The sequence below is a fragment of the Haemaphysalis longicornis genome, unplaced genomic scaffold (genome assembly GCF_048455015.1).
Source record: "Haemaphysalis longicornis isolate Haplotype H1 unplaced genomic scaffold, Haemaphysalis longicornis Haplotype H1 scaffold_1, whole genome shotgun sequence".
Lineage (NCBI taxonomy): Eukaryota > Metazoa > Arthropoda > Arachnida > Ixodida > Ixodidae > Haemaphysalis > Haemaphysalis longicornis.
The window spans coordinates 225,935,837-225,955,782 of NW_027526203.1; the positions used below are offsets into that span (position 1 = coordinate 225,935,837).

The 19,946-nt window shown below is 47.6% G+C and overlaps 1 protein-coding gene across 4 annotated transcripts in view; it reads left to right on the top strand.

The window, feature by feature from the left end:
• Positions 1-19,946, top strand: part of LOC144142439 (uncharacterized) — a 242,202-nt gene that overhangs the window by 200,271 nt on the left and 21,985 nt on the right. For 3 of the 4 annotated variants that reach the window (XM_077673960.1, XM_077673951.1, XM_077673979.1), the window contains 3 exons: positions 15,710-15,827; positions 15,897-15,976; positions 16,042-16,110. In XM_077673960.1, the coding sequence (XP_077530086.1) occupies positions 15,710-15,827; positions 15,897-15,976; positions 16,042-16,110 (267 nt within the window). The remainder of the gene's footprint in view (positions 1-15,709; positions 15,828-15,896; positions 15,977-16,041; positions 16,111-19,946) is intronic. The other variant, XM_077673969.1, reaches the window with a different exon arrangement.

The window sequence follows — 19,946 nt, forward strand, 5'->3', positions numbered from 1 at the left end:
GCTGCTACACGCAGAAATCTAATGCCATTCGCTCTAATGTCATTTTGGTTTGAGTTTCGCACAACTCATTTACCCTCACGAACACCTTAAATCTGCCTACCCTCGAACGCGATGAGCACCAAATGAAACCAACGGAACTCTCAGCACCAGAGTGGTGACGCGGAAATGTAGGCGAGCTTCGAAATAAGGCGATTGTTGTGCACTCTTGGTGCCGAAGTTTTGAAGAAGGCGAAGTTCAAAAAAACAGCGGCAAAAGGCAAAACATCACGTCACTCGTCGTGCTAAATTTTTCAGATTTGGCTACCACTGGCAGGCGATGGCAGCTCATGAAGCCACTTTTAGAAATGGCTCACACCATTTTTAAGAAGACACTGTTTCTCATAACGTATTCTTTCACAAAAAACATTTCTAACCCTTGTAAGATGTTTTTGTCTACGTTAAAGACTTCTAAAATCTGAGTATATTTCTCTTTTTGGTCGTGATAACCATCATGCCTAACACATTTAATGCCTTTGCGGTTTCGCGTGTAGCACGGCCCGACCAGTTAATGTCATTTGGCATCTGAAGGCCTTCAGCATTTAATGTCATTTTTTGTGTACGTGTGGCATGGGTATAATTTTTCGGACATGCTTGATTATTCGGACATTAACTCTTTCGCTACCGCCGGAAAATTGACTAATTTTAGGGGTCCAAGAAAACATTTTTTTTTCTGCTAAAAAATTGGTTAGGCACTAATTGCAGGAACACAAAATGCAGATTATTTAACGGCCTTTCCAATAACACCAGTTTTATGAAGGTTTTTATATATCATAGTTGTAAAAAAAATATCAAAATCAAAATTTTTGTCAAGTTGTTGAAAAAAAATGATAAAAAAGCAGTTGTGTATACCAAACCACAGGTAGTAGAAAAAAATTAGAATATACATTTTGTAGGAAAACATTTCAAAAACACGCCCTAGAAAAAATGTCGACTTGCGCGGAACAGTTTGTCAGATATAAAAAAAAATGTTAGCATGCACGGTGCTCGTGTCATGCGGTGAAGCCCAACCTCCAATTCAAAATGTGCAATTTCGGGTGGTTTCCTGGAATAAATCTGGCGGTTTGTCATTATCAGAGGCACCAATTTGCCCCCAGATAACGTAAGAACATCTTGTCAATGGCTGACTTTGCATTTACAGCGAGCACAATATCTGGGACAAGCACGCGATGCGGAAAAAAACATGCATGAAGTTGGAAACGGAACGCCGTGGCTGATGCTTGTTGTCGTTCACGGTCAGTTATCTCTCAAAACATAAAGCTGAGCTTTATTATCATCTTCTTACTCACAACTGTAGCCTTGCTCGCAAAAATGAGGTACGATGTGCTAGAATCGTGCCCTGCGATCTTTGGCCGAGTAGCAGTTGCGCGATGAAAAAGATCACCACAACAAGCCTCCTCTATTGCAGCGCCACCTGACAGTTTTCAAATGAAACAGTACAAAAACTTATCGGAGACTCCGTCCAAATAGACAGTTCAACTAAGCAGCAACATTAGACACCCGGATATACCATCGCATGGAGACGAAACTGGAAGGCGAACAGCTGGCAGTGTAAGGCCGGTTTGAAGCGCTGTCCTCGGTGGAACAGATATCTGGCGACTGGGTGTGATCTTTTGACTTGCATCTGATGTTCTTATCGGATAAATCGGGTCAGGGTGGGGGGAAATCAGGAGCGGCGTGCTTTGTTCGAGGATCAGTCGCGGACGTTCCAGGTGCCATGGCAGGTAGCCTTGAAGGTGGGTAACTGCGTAGTAGCGCTAAATATGAATTTCGCGATGCAGAAACGAAACCGAAACTGTTGTAAACTGTTCGCGAATGGTCCTGGGGTACGTAGAACTACCACAGAACTTAGAACAACGTGCGCAAAGGCAATAAAACTGCCTAAAATCATAAAGTAGCTTAGCAACCAGGCACTGCTTGACATTTTCAGCCGATTTCTGGGATTATTACTGTCAGAGTGCGAACCTGACGATTGAAAATCGTTTGCTGGTTCACCATTCACGCCCTGATAGCAAAAAACAAACGCTGGTGCAGAGTAATTAGGAGTGGCACGCATTCTTCGCTGGTAGCAGTGACGTGCGATGACCACGCCCCTTTTCCACACCCAGGTGATCCATACGCTTATCAAAAATCACGTTTTCGTTGCAAAAATGAAAACAAAACTGATTTTGAAAGGCTATTTTCTGATCTAACTCCAAACAGCTTTACTTGTTCGAGCAACGCCTGGAACGCTATGAAAACGCGCTCCCAAAAGTATCGATCAAATTGATCGATTTTGATAGGTGCGGTAGCGAAAGAGTTAAGCTTTTTGGGGCAACATTTGCTTTTCCAGACTGCCTGATTTTTCTGACATCTTCGCGATTCCTTGAAGGTCCGAATAATCAGTCATCTGCTGTATATACAGTCGAACCCCGCTACAACGAACGCCGCTTCAACGAAATATTTCCAATTCCCCGTCAGCTAGCCATAGAAGTCAATGCAACAAAGTCCTCGCCACAACGAACCATTTGTCAGGCTTGCTTTCGCTTCAACGAAATTTTCGATGATTTTGGCTGGGTTTGAACAATTATTTTACAATAAAATAAGCATAGCGCCAGCTATCTGTAATTTTTTATACATTCAGGACGCTTAGTTTCACCGAAAACATGCGCGGTGCGCCCACACCGCCACCCAAAACAAAACAAAACAAAAACTCATGGGCAGACGCCATTGTTTTATGGTGATAACGATGTGGCTGGCCGTAGTTACACTAGGCGCAGGCCCGGTTTGCCAAGCCGGAACTACAGCCAATCCGTATCCAGTTGAAATCGCACGAATGTGCTCCGCTGCTGGCGCGGCGCCATCATGTATGTGTTGTGAGCAGCTGTCATTGCCATTTTCCTTCTATCCTTCTTCATAGTCAAGAGCAAAAATCAAGTTTGCGTGTTTGGTCTTGAAGCCAAGTCATCCTATCTTAGTCGCAAGCGCGCGGTCATGTTAAAAGCAAGCGCGCACGTCTAGCCTGCCAAGGTCAGTAGCTGCCTTGGCACTGCTCCTGCCACACTGCTCCTGCACTGCTCCTGAACGGCACTGCTCCTGCCACAAGCGAGAGGGGGACTTGAGAGGGGGACGGCCTAGCAGCTATCTGCAAGTAATCAGCTCGGTGGACATGCCTTGTTGTACAGCAGTACGTTTTGCGCCTGCATTTCTTCACCCCCCTCTGTAATGCATTCTTTGGGTGCAGTGAAAAAAATCACGCCATATCCACGGAATGAATGATGATAAGTGGGGCGAAGCTCGAGAGGGGGAGATCATCGGTAACCGTAACTCTCCCGTGAAAGTTCGCCCATTACATCATTAAGAAAGACGTAAGACTGTGTGCGTACATTGTACAAATCAACTTTTATTTTCGGAGTCAATGCTCCGAGGCCCAGACTTGATGAAAGACCCCGCGCCATCGAGGACTACCCCGCACCTCCACCACAATTTGTCACGTAGGATGGGACACAACGGTAAAGAAAGAACTTTTATTTAGGGCAAACTTGTGCCCGAACAAGACGAGAGGAAACGAGCAAAGGTCCTTGCGTCTCGTTCGATCTCCGAGAACGACTGCCTGCGTTCGTGGCGTGTCTCTTGCGTGATCTCCCCCTCGCAGTGCACGTGCGCTCGCGCCTCCGTTGGCGAACACAGACAAGCTCGCGCTCCCGGTGCCGAGTTTGCGCTGCCGGTTGCAGCCGGTTCTTGCGCGTGCAACGCGGCCCACTTTGCGACATCTCCGAAAGCATGCGGCGGTCACGTACCACGAGACACAAGAGATGGACAGACCCATGACTTAAGAAGCTTCGCCCCTAAAACAGTGCAGGTCTGGTTCCGCACACGGCACCAAATGACAAAAGACGACACACAGAGCGCTAGCGCGCTCTGTGTGTCGTCTTTTGTGTTTATGTCCCTCGTCTTGTGCTGCGATTCGATACTTCGCCTTGTTCGGAACTGCCCCATCACTCAAAATGGCGGCCTGAAAATGTTCACCCCCTTACCACCCCTCCAGAAAAAGAAAAAAAAAATAGTGCAGTAAATTGGAGAGAAACGTACTTTTATTGAAGATAAAGAAGACTGTGAAGCAACCAGTGTTAGCAATTCACAATGTTCTCGCCAACCATGTCGTTAATGCTGTTAGCCAGAGAATCCATTCTAACCATCGTCTGGTCCATTTTTTTATTTGTTCAACAAGCTGTACTCGTGCTGTGTTCGGACTGTGTTCACGGCAGAGCGAAAGGCTTTTGCGGCCTCCGAAAAATCTTCTGGTGTCTTCTGGCTTTCGTTAGTGGCAGGACGCATTGTAATTCGCTATTTCTATTGCTTGATGCACTGGCTTGACGCAACAAAATTTCTGAGCTGCAAGCAGTGCGTGCGCTATTTAACAACTCCCTCAGATAGAAGCCGGTTACTCAGCACGCCTTGTGCTTTCTGGCTCACAAAACTCGAAAAAAGTGTCATCCACTCCTTCACTTAATACCGGCGCCCCATTGCTCAACTTTCACCGAAAGCCTTGCCAAAGTTCTGCTGCAGCGAACTCTTGTACTTTTTTGTCCCACTCGCATGTCCTCTTTATCCCACGACTTCAAATTTCGTATCTGTATACCAATGAACGTCACAAACCTCTGTTGTCACGAAGTCACAAGCACATTTGGCGCATGTTAAAAATCACCAGGGGGTCAAAATTAATCCGGAGCCCTCCACTACGGCCTGTCTCATTGCTGGTGTAGCGTCGGCACGTTAAACCTCATTATCAATCTCAAGCACATTCAGCATTGTGAAAATAGCAAATTGTGAGCGTGAGCGGAATTTACGACATACCTTGTGTTCTTGAATTGGGTTTTGGATGACAAGAGCACAGTAAGAAGCATTCCTGGGCAGTTTCGGTTTCGCTGTTTGTTTTGGGTTTCGCTGGTTTGGGGAGGGGGACGCTCGGTATTTTACGGTATATAGTCTGAGGACGCGGGTTCGATTCCCGGCCGCGGTGGCTGCTTTTCTGATGGAGGCGAAAAGCAAAAACGCCTGTGTTTTCGAGATTTCGGCGCATGTTAAGATCCCCGGGTGGTCAAAATTAATCCGGAGCCCTCCACTATGGCACGCCTCATCGCCTGCGTTGCATTGGCGCGTTAAACCCTACAATCAATCTACAGTATATAGTCTGACAAACTGTGATTAACACAATTCTCTTGGGCAAAAAAAATTAAGAGGCTGTTTTATAATTGTTGAGGTGTTTTCTGGGCAGGAAATTTGATGTGTGGAGCAACACCGAGCAGGCAAAATTAGCGTGATTAATACAACTTCAGAGGCATGTCTTCTGGGTTGGTAGTACATCCCCACTTTGCAACAGTACATGAATTTTATTCTGAACTGTTGCGCTGTGATTGTCCCTGCACACATAAGGGCATCTCATGCCTAACGTAAACATATGAAAACAATTCCAGACATTAGTTGGCCCATGTGTGTGACATAAAAAAACCTGCTAGGCTGGTAGCTTCATCAGAGCTGCTTCGCCAGTGGAGCAGCAGCAAGGCCTATAGTAAAGCTTTATCTCGGTGTCTGGGAGTACAAAAATAGATAGGTTTTTTGCTACTTCTGATGCCCTGCATAGAAAAAAAAAAAAAAGGAACATTGCGGGTTAAAAAAAAAAAACTATCATTGAGCATAATTGGATTCGAAAACCAGGACTTTAAAAGCATGCAGCTAGGCCTGTTCATCTTCAGTGTACTGACCAGGTCAACTTGAGTGTGTCTATGTTTTAAGCGCTAGGGTGGATTTCACCCAATGCCAAGGAAATGAGAGGCTGTCCGAAAGCACCTTCCTGTTGCTCTATTATATGCACACGCTAACAGCAGTTTATTGCGGGTGGGCAATTGCATGTTGGGGTCAGACCGTCAGGGGTCAAAGTACAGTGCACCCATTTCCTTCCTGTCCAGTTTCAACTCATCGCAAAGGACATATTTTGCATCAGTTTTTAGCCGGGGCAAAGCTCGTTTTCAACTACGCAAAATTTCATACAGCCTGGTTTTTCCGGCACTGCCCATTTATGTTGTACGGTTGGAAAATACGGAAAATGTATTCGAGGTTCTCAAGTAATGCTATGTATTCGATTCGAAGCTGAATCAGTTATCGTGTTGTTTGCTTCGATGGTCAGAAGTTTCCAGTATTCGCACGCCTCTACTTATTACCATTAGCTGCACCAAGTCAAGGTTATCCTGCTCTGATATTGAAATTTATCTGCTCGAGGTCCTAGCTCCATTGCAGTTGGCATAAAGTATTTGGTCATTCCAGTTTGAGCTGAATTTGAAAAAGCCTGAGCATATTCTCACTGTTCCCTCATTAAGTGAAATTTACTTTGACATTTGCTACAGGCTGCTGTTTGTAAGGTTAGCCCTAAAGCACTCAAAATTGCAGACAGAACCTTCATTGAGAATTACCTCAATTGTTGGCATTCTCTTCATTGAGGTGCATGGCATTGCAGAATTTGGACCAACTACATCGTGGACCCCGCAGGGGGCACCTTGTGTACTCAGTGTTTTGGTGAGTAGCGCCACCACGGTCCCGAGCTCCGCAGGGGTGCCTACTGCCGTAGGCACTTGGTGTCTTGCAACACCACAGACCCGAGCACATGTGGGTTGGACCCACCCACGCCCCAGCTGTGCGTGGCTGAGCCGTGTCCGGGGAAAAGGGAATCCTGGTGGCTGAGCCAAAGCCGGGGTTGTTTTGGACCTTCACGGCCCCCTGGTAGAGGCAACACGCCACTTCGGCCCCTGCTTCTCGCAGACGGTGCCCCCGGTCTGACCCGCCCGGGGGGAATCAGTCAGTCGCCTTTTCCTGCCTCCCTCTTAGCTCTTTCACCTTCCTGTCTTCTTTGCTACCCCTGTCCTGTAATCTCTTCTTTTCCTCATTTCCACACATTTCCAGGCGACAAGGGTTAACCCTGGGTACGGAATCAACTTTGAGGACTTAAACAGGGTTATAGCAGCTATGTATGGCTAACGCGCATCTAGTGCGTTCCCAGGTTGGGCTCGGTGGTGGGCGGCCAGCATAGCTGCTGAATTGATTTCACTTGTTATGGCAACAAGATTTTCTGCATCCCATGATCGTCCTCTGAAATGGGGGCGCAACGAAGCAGTCCAGCAGTTTTTCACTCCTAAAAAGTCAGAAAATTTCCTAAAGTTCCACGTCATGCGCTGTGAAAAAGAAGGCATGTCAATGAGACGTCTGTCACCATTCTTGGTAGCCAAAGTTCTAACAAATGAACTAGGCGGCGGCTATAAAGTAAGTAAGTTGGGAAGCGGGGACCTTCTATTAGAAGTACAAGACGCAGCTCAGTGTGCCAAGTTGACGAAAATAACCACTGTTGGTGACAATCCTGTGAGCATCAGTCCCCACCGATCCATGAACACTACCAGAGGTGTTATCTCTGATGAACACTTTCTGAACTTGTCTGAGCAAGAACTCCTGGAAGGGTTCGAGGGACAGAATGTTGTGAATGTTCAACGAATCAAAATACGTAGAGATGGGAAGGAAATTTCGACCAAGCATGTGATCCTCACATTCTCGACCAGTGTACTGCCCGAGTCTGTCGAGGCAGGCTACGTTAAAATCCCTGTCCGCTTGTATATTCCAAACCCCCGACGCTGCTATAAATGCCAAAGATTTGGCCATGGTTCATTGAGCTGCCGAGGCAAGGCAGCATGTCCAAAGTGTAGCCTCCCCGACCACTCGTCTGACACCTGTGAAGCTCCACTCCACTGTGTAAACTGCAAGCGAGAGCACGCCGCGTACTTGCGGTTGTGCCCGCAATGGAAGAAAGAAAAAGAAAATTGCTCTGAAGTATAAGGAAAACATTACCTTTAGGAAAGCACGACAGAGACTGTTCCTGACACACACTAGCTTTGCCGATGTAGCGCGACGGGGGGCGGCGCTACACTCGGTTCAAGTTCCCCTTGGAACCCTCCCAGTGAGGCCCCAAGGGACACCCCAAGCCCCTTCAGTGCCGGTGGCTAAGGCCACTGCACATGCCACAAAACAAGCGTCAAGGGCTGCCCCAGCACCCCTTGATGCCAACGCTAGGCCCCTTGCTGGCACTGCAGTGCCGGTCCCTGCTGAGAGGCAGGCTGCCGCAACCAGCCAGCCTAGCCCTGCTGACGAGGCTTCTCAAGAAGCCATGGACACAACGCCAAGCCCTCCGTTGCGCGGTACGCCGATAGGGCGCGGCACGTCGCTTGACCGTTCAAAGAAAAACCCACCTAGGGTCACGGCTCCTGGGAAGGTGTCTCGAGCCTGGGAGGGTGACAGCATGGCACTTCCTTAATCCTTGTTCAGCATAAGCTGATGGTAACTGATAATGTAGTCCAATGGAACTGGAGAGGCCTCCTGAAAAACTTGGACAATATCTATGAATTGCTGTCACAACACCAAATAAGTATTATGTGTCTCCAGGAGACACACTTGAGGACGAACCAAACAAACTTCTTAAAGAACTACTCAGTATTTAGGAGAGACAGAGATGGCTGCATGCACCTCTCTGGAGGAGTTGCGATTATTGTGCGAAAATCAGTGCCATGCCAGTTCTTACCGCTACAGACCACTTTAGAGGCTGTAGCCATACGAGCCATTATCTGTAATAAACTGGTAACAGTATGCTCACTGTACATACCTCCAGACCACGGGCTCTCCAGTATGGAGTTTGAAACATTAGTTGATCATCTGCCAGAGCCGTATCTGCTAGTTGGGGATTGTAATGCTCACCACCCACTCTGGGGTTCTGCACGCACGGATGTTAGAGGACGCCTCTTTGAAAAGTTTCTGCTATCATCTGGAGCGTGCATACTTAACAAGAAAGACCCAACATATTATAACACAGCACATGCCACGTCCTCCTGCATAGATCTCGCCATAGCCTCTCCAGTTCTGTTTCCAGCACTCCAGTGGAAGGTCATTAATAACCTGTACGGAAGTGACCACTTTCCAGTAAGCCTCAAGCTTTTAGACAATAAACAAGACAACACTCCATGCCCACAAAAGTTCAAGGAGGAGGCCACAGACTGGAAAAAATTCAAAGAGCTCTCTGAGTTTCACTGTACACTTATAGACAACCTTGGTATTGACGAAGCTGCTGAGACTCTGACCACCCATATAATTGAAGCTGCGCTGAAGTCCATCCCCCAGACTTCTTCTAGTAGGGTTACTAAGCCAAAACCTTGGTGGAATGATGATTGCAGGCAGGCCCGTAAGGAACAGAATATGGCATGGGTTGTCTTGCGTAGGTGCCCAACGACTGAAAACTTGGTACTTTTCAAGCGGGCAAAGGCCAATGGCAGAAGGATACGGCGTATTGCGAAAAGAGAAAGCTGGAATCGTTTTGTGTCATCCATCACATCATATACTGACACGCGGAAAGTATGGAGGAGAATCAAAGCACTCTGAGGAAGTAACACTCTTACGCACCCTTTGGTCAGCACAAGTGGAGACACTTTACAAGACCAAGCGACTGCCCTAGGCAAGCATTTTGAGTATGCATCAAGCTTAGCTCACTATTCAAATAACTTCCTGAGACACAAGAATGCAGAGGAACGGAAGATCGTACGTGACAAACGGCAGTCTGAGGTAGGGTATAATTGCCCCTTCACTATGCAGGAGCTTAAAGTTGCGCTCACTGCTTGTGGTAAATCATCACCAGATCGAGACCGAATAACATATACCATGATTAAGCACCTGCACCACGACACGCTAGAAGCGCTCTTACTGTTGTTTAACAAGATCTGGCGTGCAGGGCAGTTTCCAAAAGTGTGGAAAGAAGCTATTGTGGTGCCGATTCTAAAGGAGGGGAAAGATCCATCACTTGCTACTAGTTTTAGACCGGTCGCTTTGACCAGTTGCTTATGCAAGGTCTTCGAAAAAATGATTAACCGTCGCCTTATCTACTTTCTTGAGTACCATGGTATTATAGACAATCGCCAGGCGGGTTTTCGCTATTGTAGATCTACAGCAGACCACCTAGTTGCTATTGAATCCTACATCAGGGATGCATTTGTTCATAAGCAGCATTGTTTATCAGTTTTCTTTGACCTCCAGAAAGCTTACGACACAGCCTGGCGTTATGGTATTCTTTGTGATCTGCGCCGCCTTGGAGTTTGTGGAAACATGCTGAACAGTTTGAAAGATTACCTTTCGGAGCCTACCTTTCAGGTTAGGGTTGGAAACGTCCTCTCGAAGATGTTCGTCCAATAAATTGAATGCCGCAGGGTGGTGTGCTTAGCTGCACCCTTTTTATTGTTAAAATGAATTCCTTAGGAACTGCACTGCCTCGCTGCATATCCTACTCACTCTATGTTGATGATGTGCACATTGCCTTTAAATTATGTAATATGTCCATTTGTGAGAGGCAAATCCAACTAGCTGCAAACAAACTCACAAAATGGGCAGATGAGAATGGTGTCTGTCTTCTCTAGGCAGCGTGGTATCCGCCCAGATCCCGTTATTACACTCAATGAAACACCCATAGCGGTAAAAAGAGCACAAGTTCCTTGGGGTTGTGCTTGATGACAAACTTTCATTTATTGCACACCTCAAATGCCTTAGAGTTAAATGTTTGGATACAATCAGGATCCTGAAAGTCCTCTCACACCAGTCTTGGGGTACTGACACAAAGTGCCTATTGGCCTTATTCAATAGCCTTGTGAGGTCCCGCATCGACTACGGGTGTCTTGTTTATCAATCTGCCGCGAGAACAGCACTAAAGATGCTAGACCCTGTCTACCATCTTGGCCTTCGTCTGGCTACAGCCGCTTTCCGAACAAGCCCTGTTTTAAGCCTGTATGTGGAAGCCAATCAGTGGTCTCTTGAAACACAGCGGAAGTACACTGGGTTGAATTATGCTCTAAAAGTGACATCCTTGACCGGACACCCTAACAGCACTCCAGGTAACCAGGCAATCAAGCTTTTTGAAAAGCAGGGGTAAGACAGCTGCGCATATTGCGCAGATTTGATACGAATTTGTTTTCCTGCGCCAGGCTGCTCCAAAAGCTTGAAAATTGCAAAAGTTGCTCCAAACTGCTCCAAAACAGTCTGAGAGCCAAGGATTATAACCCTCCCGTCAGTTTCAAGGGGAAAAATGCTTAGTGATGGCATAATTTTCCAGCACCCCCAAGGTGATGCTGTTTGTAAATGTTTAATTGATTGATCATTCAATAAAAAAAACCTGCATAAAATTGTCCCCGAGATAGTTTTTTCGAAAGCCACAATGGCGGGTTGCAGATGTTATATTCTGTGCATTTTTGAAGTTTTCCCATCGAAAACCACTGCAAAGTCCTGTAGAAAAAATACTTATATGTACTGAGGTGGCAAACTACTTGTGCAAGTTGATGAAAAAACGCCAATTTTTGGAATGCCGTATCTCTGGAACGACATTACTGGGCGCCGAAATATTGGTGTGGGGAAGATGTGGAAACGTGGCCGCCGGGCGAAGCAGTTGCTTATGGTTCAGGCACAGTGCTCTTCGCCGATTTCTACCTTCGTTTTAGTTACAGTGGTCACTGGTCTTACATTTAGTCGTTTGATCTGTTGCGGGACTCCGAAGACGGGAGTGCATCAAAAACAACATTGCGCCATCGAATTCGCCGTGTTTCGGCCTTGAGCGTGAGGCGCGGTGCGTGCTTGGACTCATTTCGGACTCATTGCGGTGTTATAAAACGTTAAGTTATTGCTGCCTTTGACAGCGAGCTTGAGAGCGACGGGAATGGGACGGTCGACACTGCAGAAGGGGCGGCGCAGGCTACATCACCGCAAAATGTTCAAGCAGTGTCCGATAGCGGGACGGGCTATTATTTCACGCTAGTAATAATGGTTTGTTTATCTGAAGTGAAATTTAATGCCCAGAGGGAGGCGGCTAAACATACCAACGTTACTAAATACGATCGTAGTGAACGTGCACCTTGGGGATTGAAATGGGAGAGCTGGTGGGGTGCGACGACTGTTACCTCGCTTTGTGCAACATTTGCCGTAAAGCCGAGTCTGGGATTACAAAAATAACAATATCGCCATTCACATGATAATAAAAATGCCTTACGATTGCTTAGTTTTCAATTCGATATTTATAACGGAACTCCATGCTATGGATGCATAGGGCTTAAGAATTTAAAATGGTTTGTAAAAGGGTAGTGCATTTCGTACCTTGTGATACTCTAATAGAAAAAGCTTTATTGAAAGGCTATTGCAGTGTTATGTACGTTTAAAACCGATTAAAAAGAGCACATTTCCCCTGTGAGTTGCAAAAGTTTGATTTTTTAAGCTTCTAAGGTGACATAATAAATGTCGTTCTTCTGCTCCAAAATCGAGATTTTGCTGCTCCAAAAACTGCTCCCAAATCTGATTCAGCTGTCTCACTCCTGGAAAAGCGACCTGCCATGGCTGAGCCATTTCTTCTCTCGGTGAGGGCACTGGCCACAGGCCTGGGAATATCCTTCACTGATGCTCAGAAAACCAGCTTTGCTAACCTTGTCCCTCCATGGGATCTGTGCCCTATCTCTTGTGATCTCTCTTTTATGAAGATTGACAAAAGAACCGCTCCAAAGGAATTAATTATGCAGCATTTTTTGCTTTTGCAGAACAAGTACAGAGCATCTGAGTTCTACACAGATGCTTCCAAGTCAGCTGGTGCAGTATCATGTGCTGCACATGGTCCAAACTTTTCCACGTCAGAGACTATGCCTAAAGCCACATCTATATTCACTGCTGAAACACACGGCCTTGTATTGGCTGTAGAATATATTATTCAGAACAATGTCCAAAAGTCAGTGATATTCACTGATTCTCAAAGTGCTGTGCAGGCTTTAGCGTCAGGAAAGTTACAAAAAAATCCAGTCTTTAATCAATTGCTAAAACTACTGTGCTCAGCCCACAAACAAAAACTTGAAATCACAGTCTGTTAGGTCCCAGGTCACTGCGGCATAGCCGGAAATGAGCAAGCAGACAGGAATGCTGTAACTGCAGCTCTTCGGAGTGACCTAGATATTCAAAGCGTCCCGTACGAGGATCTTAAAGCGTACGTACGTAAGAGGCTGCGCGACCAATGGCAGGAAGATTGGAATAGGCAAACAGCAAACAAATTGCTCATGGTAAAACCCAAGATAGGTAGATCGATCCCTGAGAAACTGGACAGGATCACAGAGGTTACTCTCTGTAGACTGCGCATAGGCCATACGCATGCTACACATGCGTACCTATTGAAAAGAACAGAACAGCCACGCTGCTTGAGGTGTGGAGGTCGCTATCAGTCATTCACGTACTGGTAGAATGCAAACTACCTGAACCGCAAAGAAAGCTTCATTTTCCAGAATTGTACACACTCATGATCCCTCAACACCCATTGCTGTTTTTATCAGACGAGCCATTTTTCTCTGTTAACCGTGTTTTTAAGTACCTCTCAGATGTAGATTTTTTAAGGTATGTGTCATATCACCCGTGAGCCGAGCCACCATCGCACGCTAGAACCCGGTAGGGCCTCTCACTGCTACGGCAAAGACGGTGGCAAGGGGTGCACGTAGAAAATTCCTGACATAGTGACAATTGTTTTTACTTGGCCCTCTACACCAATACTTTTTTTTAACAGAAATGTGAGATACCTTTTATTATATATTCTGTACTTTATATTCCCACGTGAATAATCCTCACCATAGTACTGGCGCTCTTTGGCCTTGATGCCCTTGCGCCAAGAAAACCTAACATCATCATCAACTACATCGTGGAAACACTTGCTGCTTGAAGTCTCGTGGGTATCAATGTACAGGGGCAGTGTGCATTGTGCAGTGCACGGTAGCAGTGTGCATCGTGCAGAAACTTTCTAAAGTGCAAGAATCTTGGTGAAACGCTTTAGTGGCTAAGGTGTAGCTCAGCGGAAAAGGGAACCCCAACTGGCTACGCAAGAGCGAGAACTACCGCGCGTTAGTACTAGCCACTTAGTGGAGTACAAAGTATCGCACACAAGTTCAAGTACACGCAAGGTAGACGAACTCCAACATTTTGGGTAACAAAGGTATGGCTTCATTGCTGGAGAGGTGCAGGCAGTCCACCACGCAACAGCGCGGCTGTCGCTCCTAGTGGAGGCTCAGCTCGAATATCTGGGCTCAGCTGAATATCTGTCATGAGGGTTTAGGGGCAAGGCACCTCTGGTTCCCAGCACCGACAGAATCCCCAAGCAGTTCTCGCAGAAATGAGCATGTGTTTCAACTGCGGCCGCTTGAAAGGGGTTCCGCCATGAGAGTGTGTGCCAGCAAGAGACCAGTGAGGGGGCGTCCTTTGCAGTGGAGTCGCGTGGTATTGTGGGGACAGCATGGCACACACGGTGTGATGTTATTGCAGGGCAGGTTGCAGGACACGACGTATGCCCTAAGTAGAACAAAATGGGAACATGACATAGGTGCTTAACTTGAAGGCATTGTATTACCGTGAGCAAAAAAAGCAAAGAAAACTTGGTGGGCAAACCAGGACGGGAAAAAAGGAATTTTTGAAGAAATGAAAGAACAAAAAACAAGGAAAAGAAAGCAAGGACGACTCCTACACAGTCGCACTCTTCTAGGGCAGGTCCCAGTTCCGTGAAGTTTGGGGGGAAGGGGGGGGGGGGGGGGGGGGGGGGGGGGAACCAGCACGAATGTGAAAAACCAAAACGGTCTCGCATTATTTGTGGCCTGTCGGTTACACTGAGCCAGTCTCCCACACCGATTGGAACTGTGAGTGGCCTGGCGCGTGAGCCCTGTGGCACAGCTCGGTGCAGAAAGCACCCCTCGCCAGGCGTCTCAGGGGTGGCAGGCAGGGGTAGGCGCAGCGGCCCCCGATGGGTGGTCCACCCGAAGAAGTGGCGGCCCCTGCCTGATGGCTTGAGGGACTGCGCACCCCGGCGCTACGGTGCAGGTCCCTGTGATCTTGCAGTAGCTGGCAACGTCTTAAAGCGGTAGCACGGGTGCCATCGGGGGGTGGCGTTCGCTTGCTTTTTTCAAGTGCGCCCCAAGCGTCTGCCGGCCAAAGTGCCCCATCGCATTCTTCCTCCTCCTCCTCTCCCTGTGCGGGTCTTTCCTTTCTTCGCGCATAGCCACGCAGGGGAATTGGCTGTCGCATCACACACGGCCAGGTCAGGAGCTAGTACGCGCATGACCACACCACTGGCCACCGTGCCTGTTGCTGCAAAATGAAGTTAATGTGACCTACCGGGCAATCTCGTGAGCCAGTTGCAAGGTTTTGCTGCTGGTTGTGCGGTTCCTGTCGAAATGCACAGAAGAATGCTTTTCACCTATTTCCCCCCCCCCCCCCCTCTACAACCTACACATGCAAGCTCGTGGCCTGAGCAACATTCCCAAGAAACAGGCCAGGCCACTGACTCCTGACCAGTGCTTTGCTTTCCAATAATCGAGCCACTGCACTGGCCAGGGGGCTGTACTGTGGGCACGCACAATGAGGGTGGGTACGCAACAGTAGGCAAAACCCCTGCCCTCATGTTACATGGGGCCATCAGGGCAGGAGTTTTCCTGAACTGCACAGGTCGGCAGGTTCGCAGCTGACTTGCCTCTTTTCTCGCCAAAGACACTGTGCCGAGTTGGATGCTCTCCAACTGGCATCATAAAGCTGTGGTGCTGCAGTGCTTTACTGTGCACACTTTCAGGGAGTACCTGCGGAGCGGCCACTGCCTCTTAGTGGTCAACCTGCACAGGGAGCCCTACGTGACCAGCGCCAATCTGTGCCAACTGCTGGGCTGGCCCTTGGACACCCTTGCGCAGGAGGTAAGGCACACTTGTGCCTGCTTGCTAGCACAAGAAGTGTGACCACTTCAGCTCGTCTACCCGTTTCAGCTGCAGGCTCTACATGTGACGTTTCGCACAACCACCCTGCACTGGCACGAATGCGTCCGCTTCTTTTACCAGATGGCCAGGTGAGACCACAGTGGTTTGGGCCATGGCCACCTCACTAAACCCTTCCTTGTGTCCTTCCCACCAGCTACCGTGTGCCGGGAGTGGAAGGCCCCTTCGGTCTGGCCCCAGAAGTGACGTTCTTCCGACTAGAGAAGTAAGACACTGCTGTCTGCCGTTGTGCACGTGTTTTGGGCTGTTGCACTGCTGTGTCGTCATGCAGAGAAGCCAGCTTGAGTGCTTCAAACCGTGACAGGTCATTGTCTGTCAAGCCATGCCTTGAACAGAAATTATGGTTGGTTGCTTTTAATAGCCACGAATTTTCATTGCTGGTTTTTAAAACGATGATGCAGGCTGTTATTCTCAGGTTAAATTACTATAGTTCAAACCACAAGAAAGAAATTAAGCCAGAAACCAGCCAGAACGTCTCAAAATTTCAATTGGCCTGACGTCCCATGGGCTGCATTGCATCATATGGCTGCCAGTGGGTGTGCGGCGGCTCGACATTAGTTCAACGTTGCGCTTTGAGGTCTGGTGTCATCAGTCGGGATCCACTGCTTGATGTACCGGATTAAGTTTGCCATTGTTTGGCACACTGTTAGGCTCAACGTTAGGGTCACCTAATTGTAAGGCAGTATACACACCATTTTCCTTCAGCAGCCGGGAGAGGAGGAAAATATTTGCAATCCAGTTCTCTAGACGGCCCGCGCGCCTTTTGCTTCCAGCGGACCAGCGTTGCGTGTGTGCGGTGAGCTGTTAACATCGCTCGGCGCGGGATGTGCCGCTTCCCACTACAGTACTGTGTTTGTCGTCGTCTTCTCAAATTTTGCGAACTTTCAACTGTTTTAATCTATGCTGCGATGTATTGCAAAAACACTGAGTTTGTTTCGACAGCACTGTGCAGTCGTGGGTTGTGGGTACAACCAGAGAAAAAAAACCAGACAGCATCTGCATACGGCATGAGCGGCAAAAATGCAGTGTGGTTGCATGTTTTTGCTGCATCGCTTACCTGTGGACACTGAATTGAGACATCGATGGATTACGTGGATGAATCGCGAAAATTTTGTACTGACGATAAGCCCCCGTGTAGATTAATGCACTTCGATGGCAGCAGACGGAGCAAACTCCATTTTTCACACACATAGCTGTGACACGGACGACAAAACAGGACCGCCTCAAAAGCTAGACATAGATAGCGTTATATTTAAAAATATAACATTATAATCAATTATGTTTCCTGTTCTTTTGCAGTTATTTTGAATAACGTACATTCAGTCGTTACAGCAGGTTGGCATTATAAACAATCCCTGTTCATCCAACCTAATGTTTAAAAATTACGGCGGTTTATTTGCTTTTTTAGGCGAACGCAATACACTACCAAACAATATAAAAGGATAGTTTTCTCCATCGTACACTACTGGTCAATAGCAGGATAAACAGGCAGCACAATATGGAAGTGCTGCTCGCAGGGGTGAGACGGCTGCGCATATTGCGCCTTTCTGATACAATTCCATTTTCCTGCGCCAAGATGCTCCAAAAGCACGGAAATGGCGAAAATTGCGTCAAACTGCTCCAGAAGAGCCTCAACGGCACGGATTTTGATGCTCATGTCAGTTTCGGCGGGGACGAAAGCCTCCCGCATCCCGGTCACCGCTTTTATCGTCGGTCAATCGCAAACACAGAAATGGCACAAATAGAAAGACTGAAACGAAGCAAGCGATAGCTTCTAAAACTCGATTCGCTTTCCGTCCGGGTTCGCGGAAACGGCCTTCTCGATTAGGCATCGCTGCGGCAACAAACATGGCCGCCGCCTGATCTGGCTGCTACCAACGCGCTCATTGCGTATCGCCGATATTTTCCCTGGTTTATTTTACGCTATCAACTGGGTTCCAGTCTATTCATTCTATCTGTTGTGGCTCTGGACAGTAACGTTAACGCGGGGATGTGGTTTGAGGTTGGTGCCAGATTACGGGAAGTTGGGCGGCTCGAAAAAAAGTTCATTGAAATGTGGGGCCTACGACGTCGGCGTGGTTTGTCCTTGAGTGTGAAACGCGGTGCGTGCGTCTATAATCGGGTTCGTGAAGTGAATTTTTTGGCTGGTTGTGCTGTTGTAAAATGCTGAGGTGTTGCTTTGCTTCGAAGCACGATTGCGAGCCTCGGGGATGGAACGGTCGACACGAAAGTTGCGGGCTTTGCTGCGGCGCTGCGACCTGTTCAGGCAGCGCCCAATAGCTGCAGGACTACACGGTTGCCATAGCACGCGACTATAACACTTTATGTATGCAAAGTGAAATTTTATGCCAAAATCTAGGTGGCTAAACAATAACGCTACTGAAATGACCATAGGGTTAACCTGTGCCCCGGGGACTGAAACGGGTAGGCTGGTTGGGCTATGCGACCGTTAGCTCGAAGCTGTTCAACTGTTGCCGTTACTACAGTCGTTCGTACAACGCAGCCTGGGATTACAAAAATAATAACTTTAGCATTAAAACAGCAAAAAAACGCCACAATTGCGCAGCCCTTAAATTTGATAAGAGTTTTAGCAGTCCGTCTGTTCCGTCGTGCACGTAGTTACCGTGCTCACCGGGACTCGTCTGGGCACTTGGGCATTCGTAGCCGTAGGGGGATTAGTCCCGCGGACCTGCCTTCGCCTTGTCCGCGCCTCTTCGCCCTTCCGCGCGCACAGGCGCATACCGGTCCGCCAACCCGGTAACAAAGTAACCAACAGAACAGACAGACTGCTAAAACTCTCTAATGTGAATGGCAGTTTTGTCAGTGTTGCGTGCAGGCGCAACACAATATCACCAGTTAGGAAAAAGGTAGTGCAGTTAGTACTTTGCGATACTCTTAAAAACTCTTTCAGGTAAGGCTGTTTGAGTATTTTGTGTATTCAAAACTGATTGAAATGTGCACATGACCCTGCAAATTTCTGAAATAATGATTTTTTAAGCTCACAAGACGATGTATTAAATGTCCCTAACTGCTCCAAATCAAGATTCTTCTGCTCCAAAATCGAAATTTTGCTGCTCCAAAAACTGCTCCCAAATCTGTTTGGGCTGTCTCACCCCTGTGCTCGAGATATGCGAATGTTGTATTTGACAGTAGCTCAACTCAACTTTATATCAATAAATCTTTGTTACAGTCTACGCTCGTTACAGCGGATCCGGCTACAACGGACTTTCGCTTACAACAGACCATTTCTGTTGGTTTGTCTGGTCCCCATGCATTTTAAATGGAGTCCACTCCGCTCATAACGGACCCGGCTAGAGCAGACTATCGGCTACAACAGACGAAAATTGTTTCGACTGAATGTTTATAGCAGACTTCCGCGGGGCCGGCACCCAATGTGCTTTTTTCTTTTTTTTTGGCAAGAAAACTGTTGTCTGGCCACATTGCTGGCAGATGGGTCGTTGGCGCAGCCAAGCCAAGCCAAGCCAGTGCCAGTGGCGTTTTTGTGCGACCAGCGGCATGAGCGGCAGGGTAGCTGATTTCGCGGTTGGATAAATTAAGCGTAATTAACGCTGTTGAACATGGGGGAAAAACTGCCGACATCGGCAGAAGTACAGGCCTGTCTAAGCAGACGATCCGCTCTATCGTCAAGAACAAGGCCGCTGCCGATAAACGCGACTTCGGTGAGATTGAAAACGGCTATCGAATCCTCGAAGTGGTGCACTCGGAGGCGAGTCTGCCCTCGTCAGTCTTTTTATGTGATAAAAACTCTGGTTAAGTGATTTTCGAGTTTTATTATTCCCACGGATGCATCGTTCCCATGGAGGAAAGAATACTCAAGAGGGGCCCCTAGCATCCCAATGCATTGCGAAAAGTGTGGAGGAAGTAATGTCATTTTTCTTGACCCATGGACAATGTTGCTTACTTTTTTAGAACTGCGGCGGCCAAATTTGGGCAAATAGAACAGACAAATTTTTAAGGCGCTTGGTATGTGGCTGCCTTGCTACGCTTGCAAACCAGCGCAGTCGCTACGACAAACGTTTT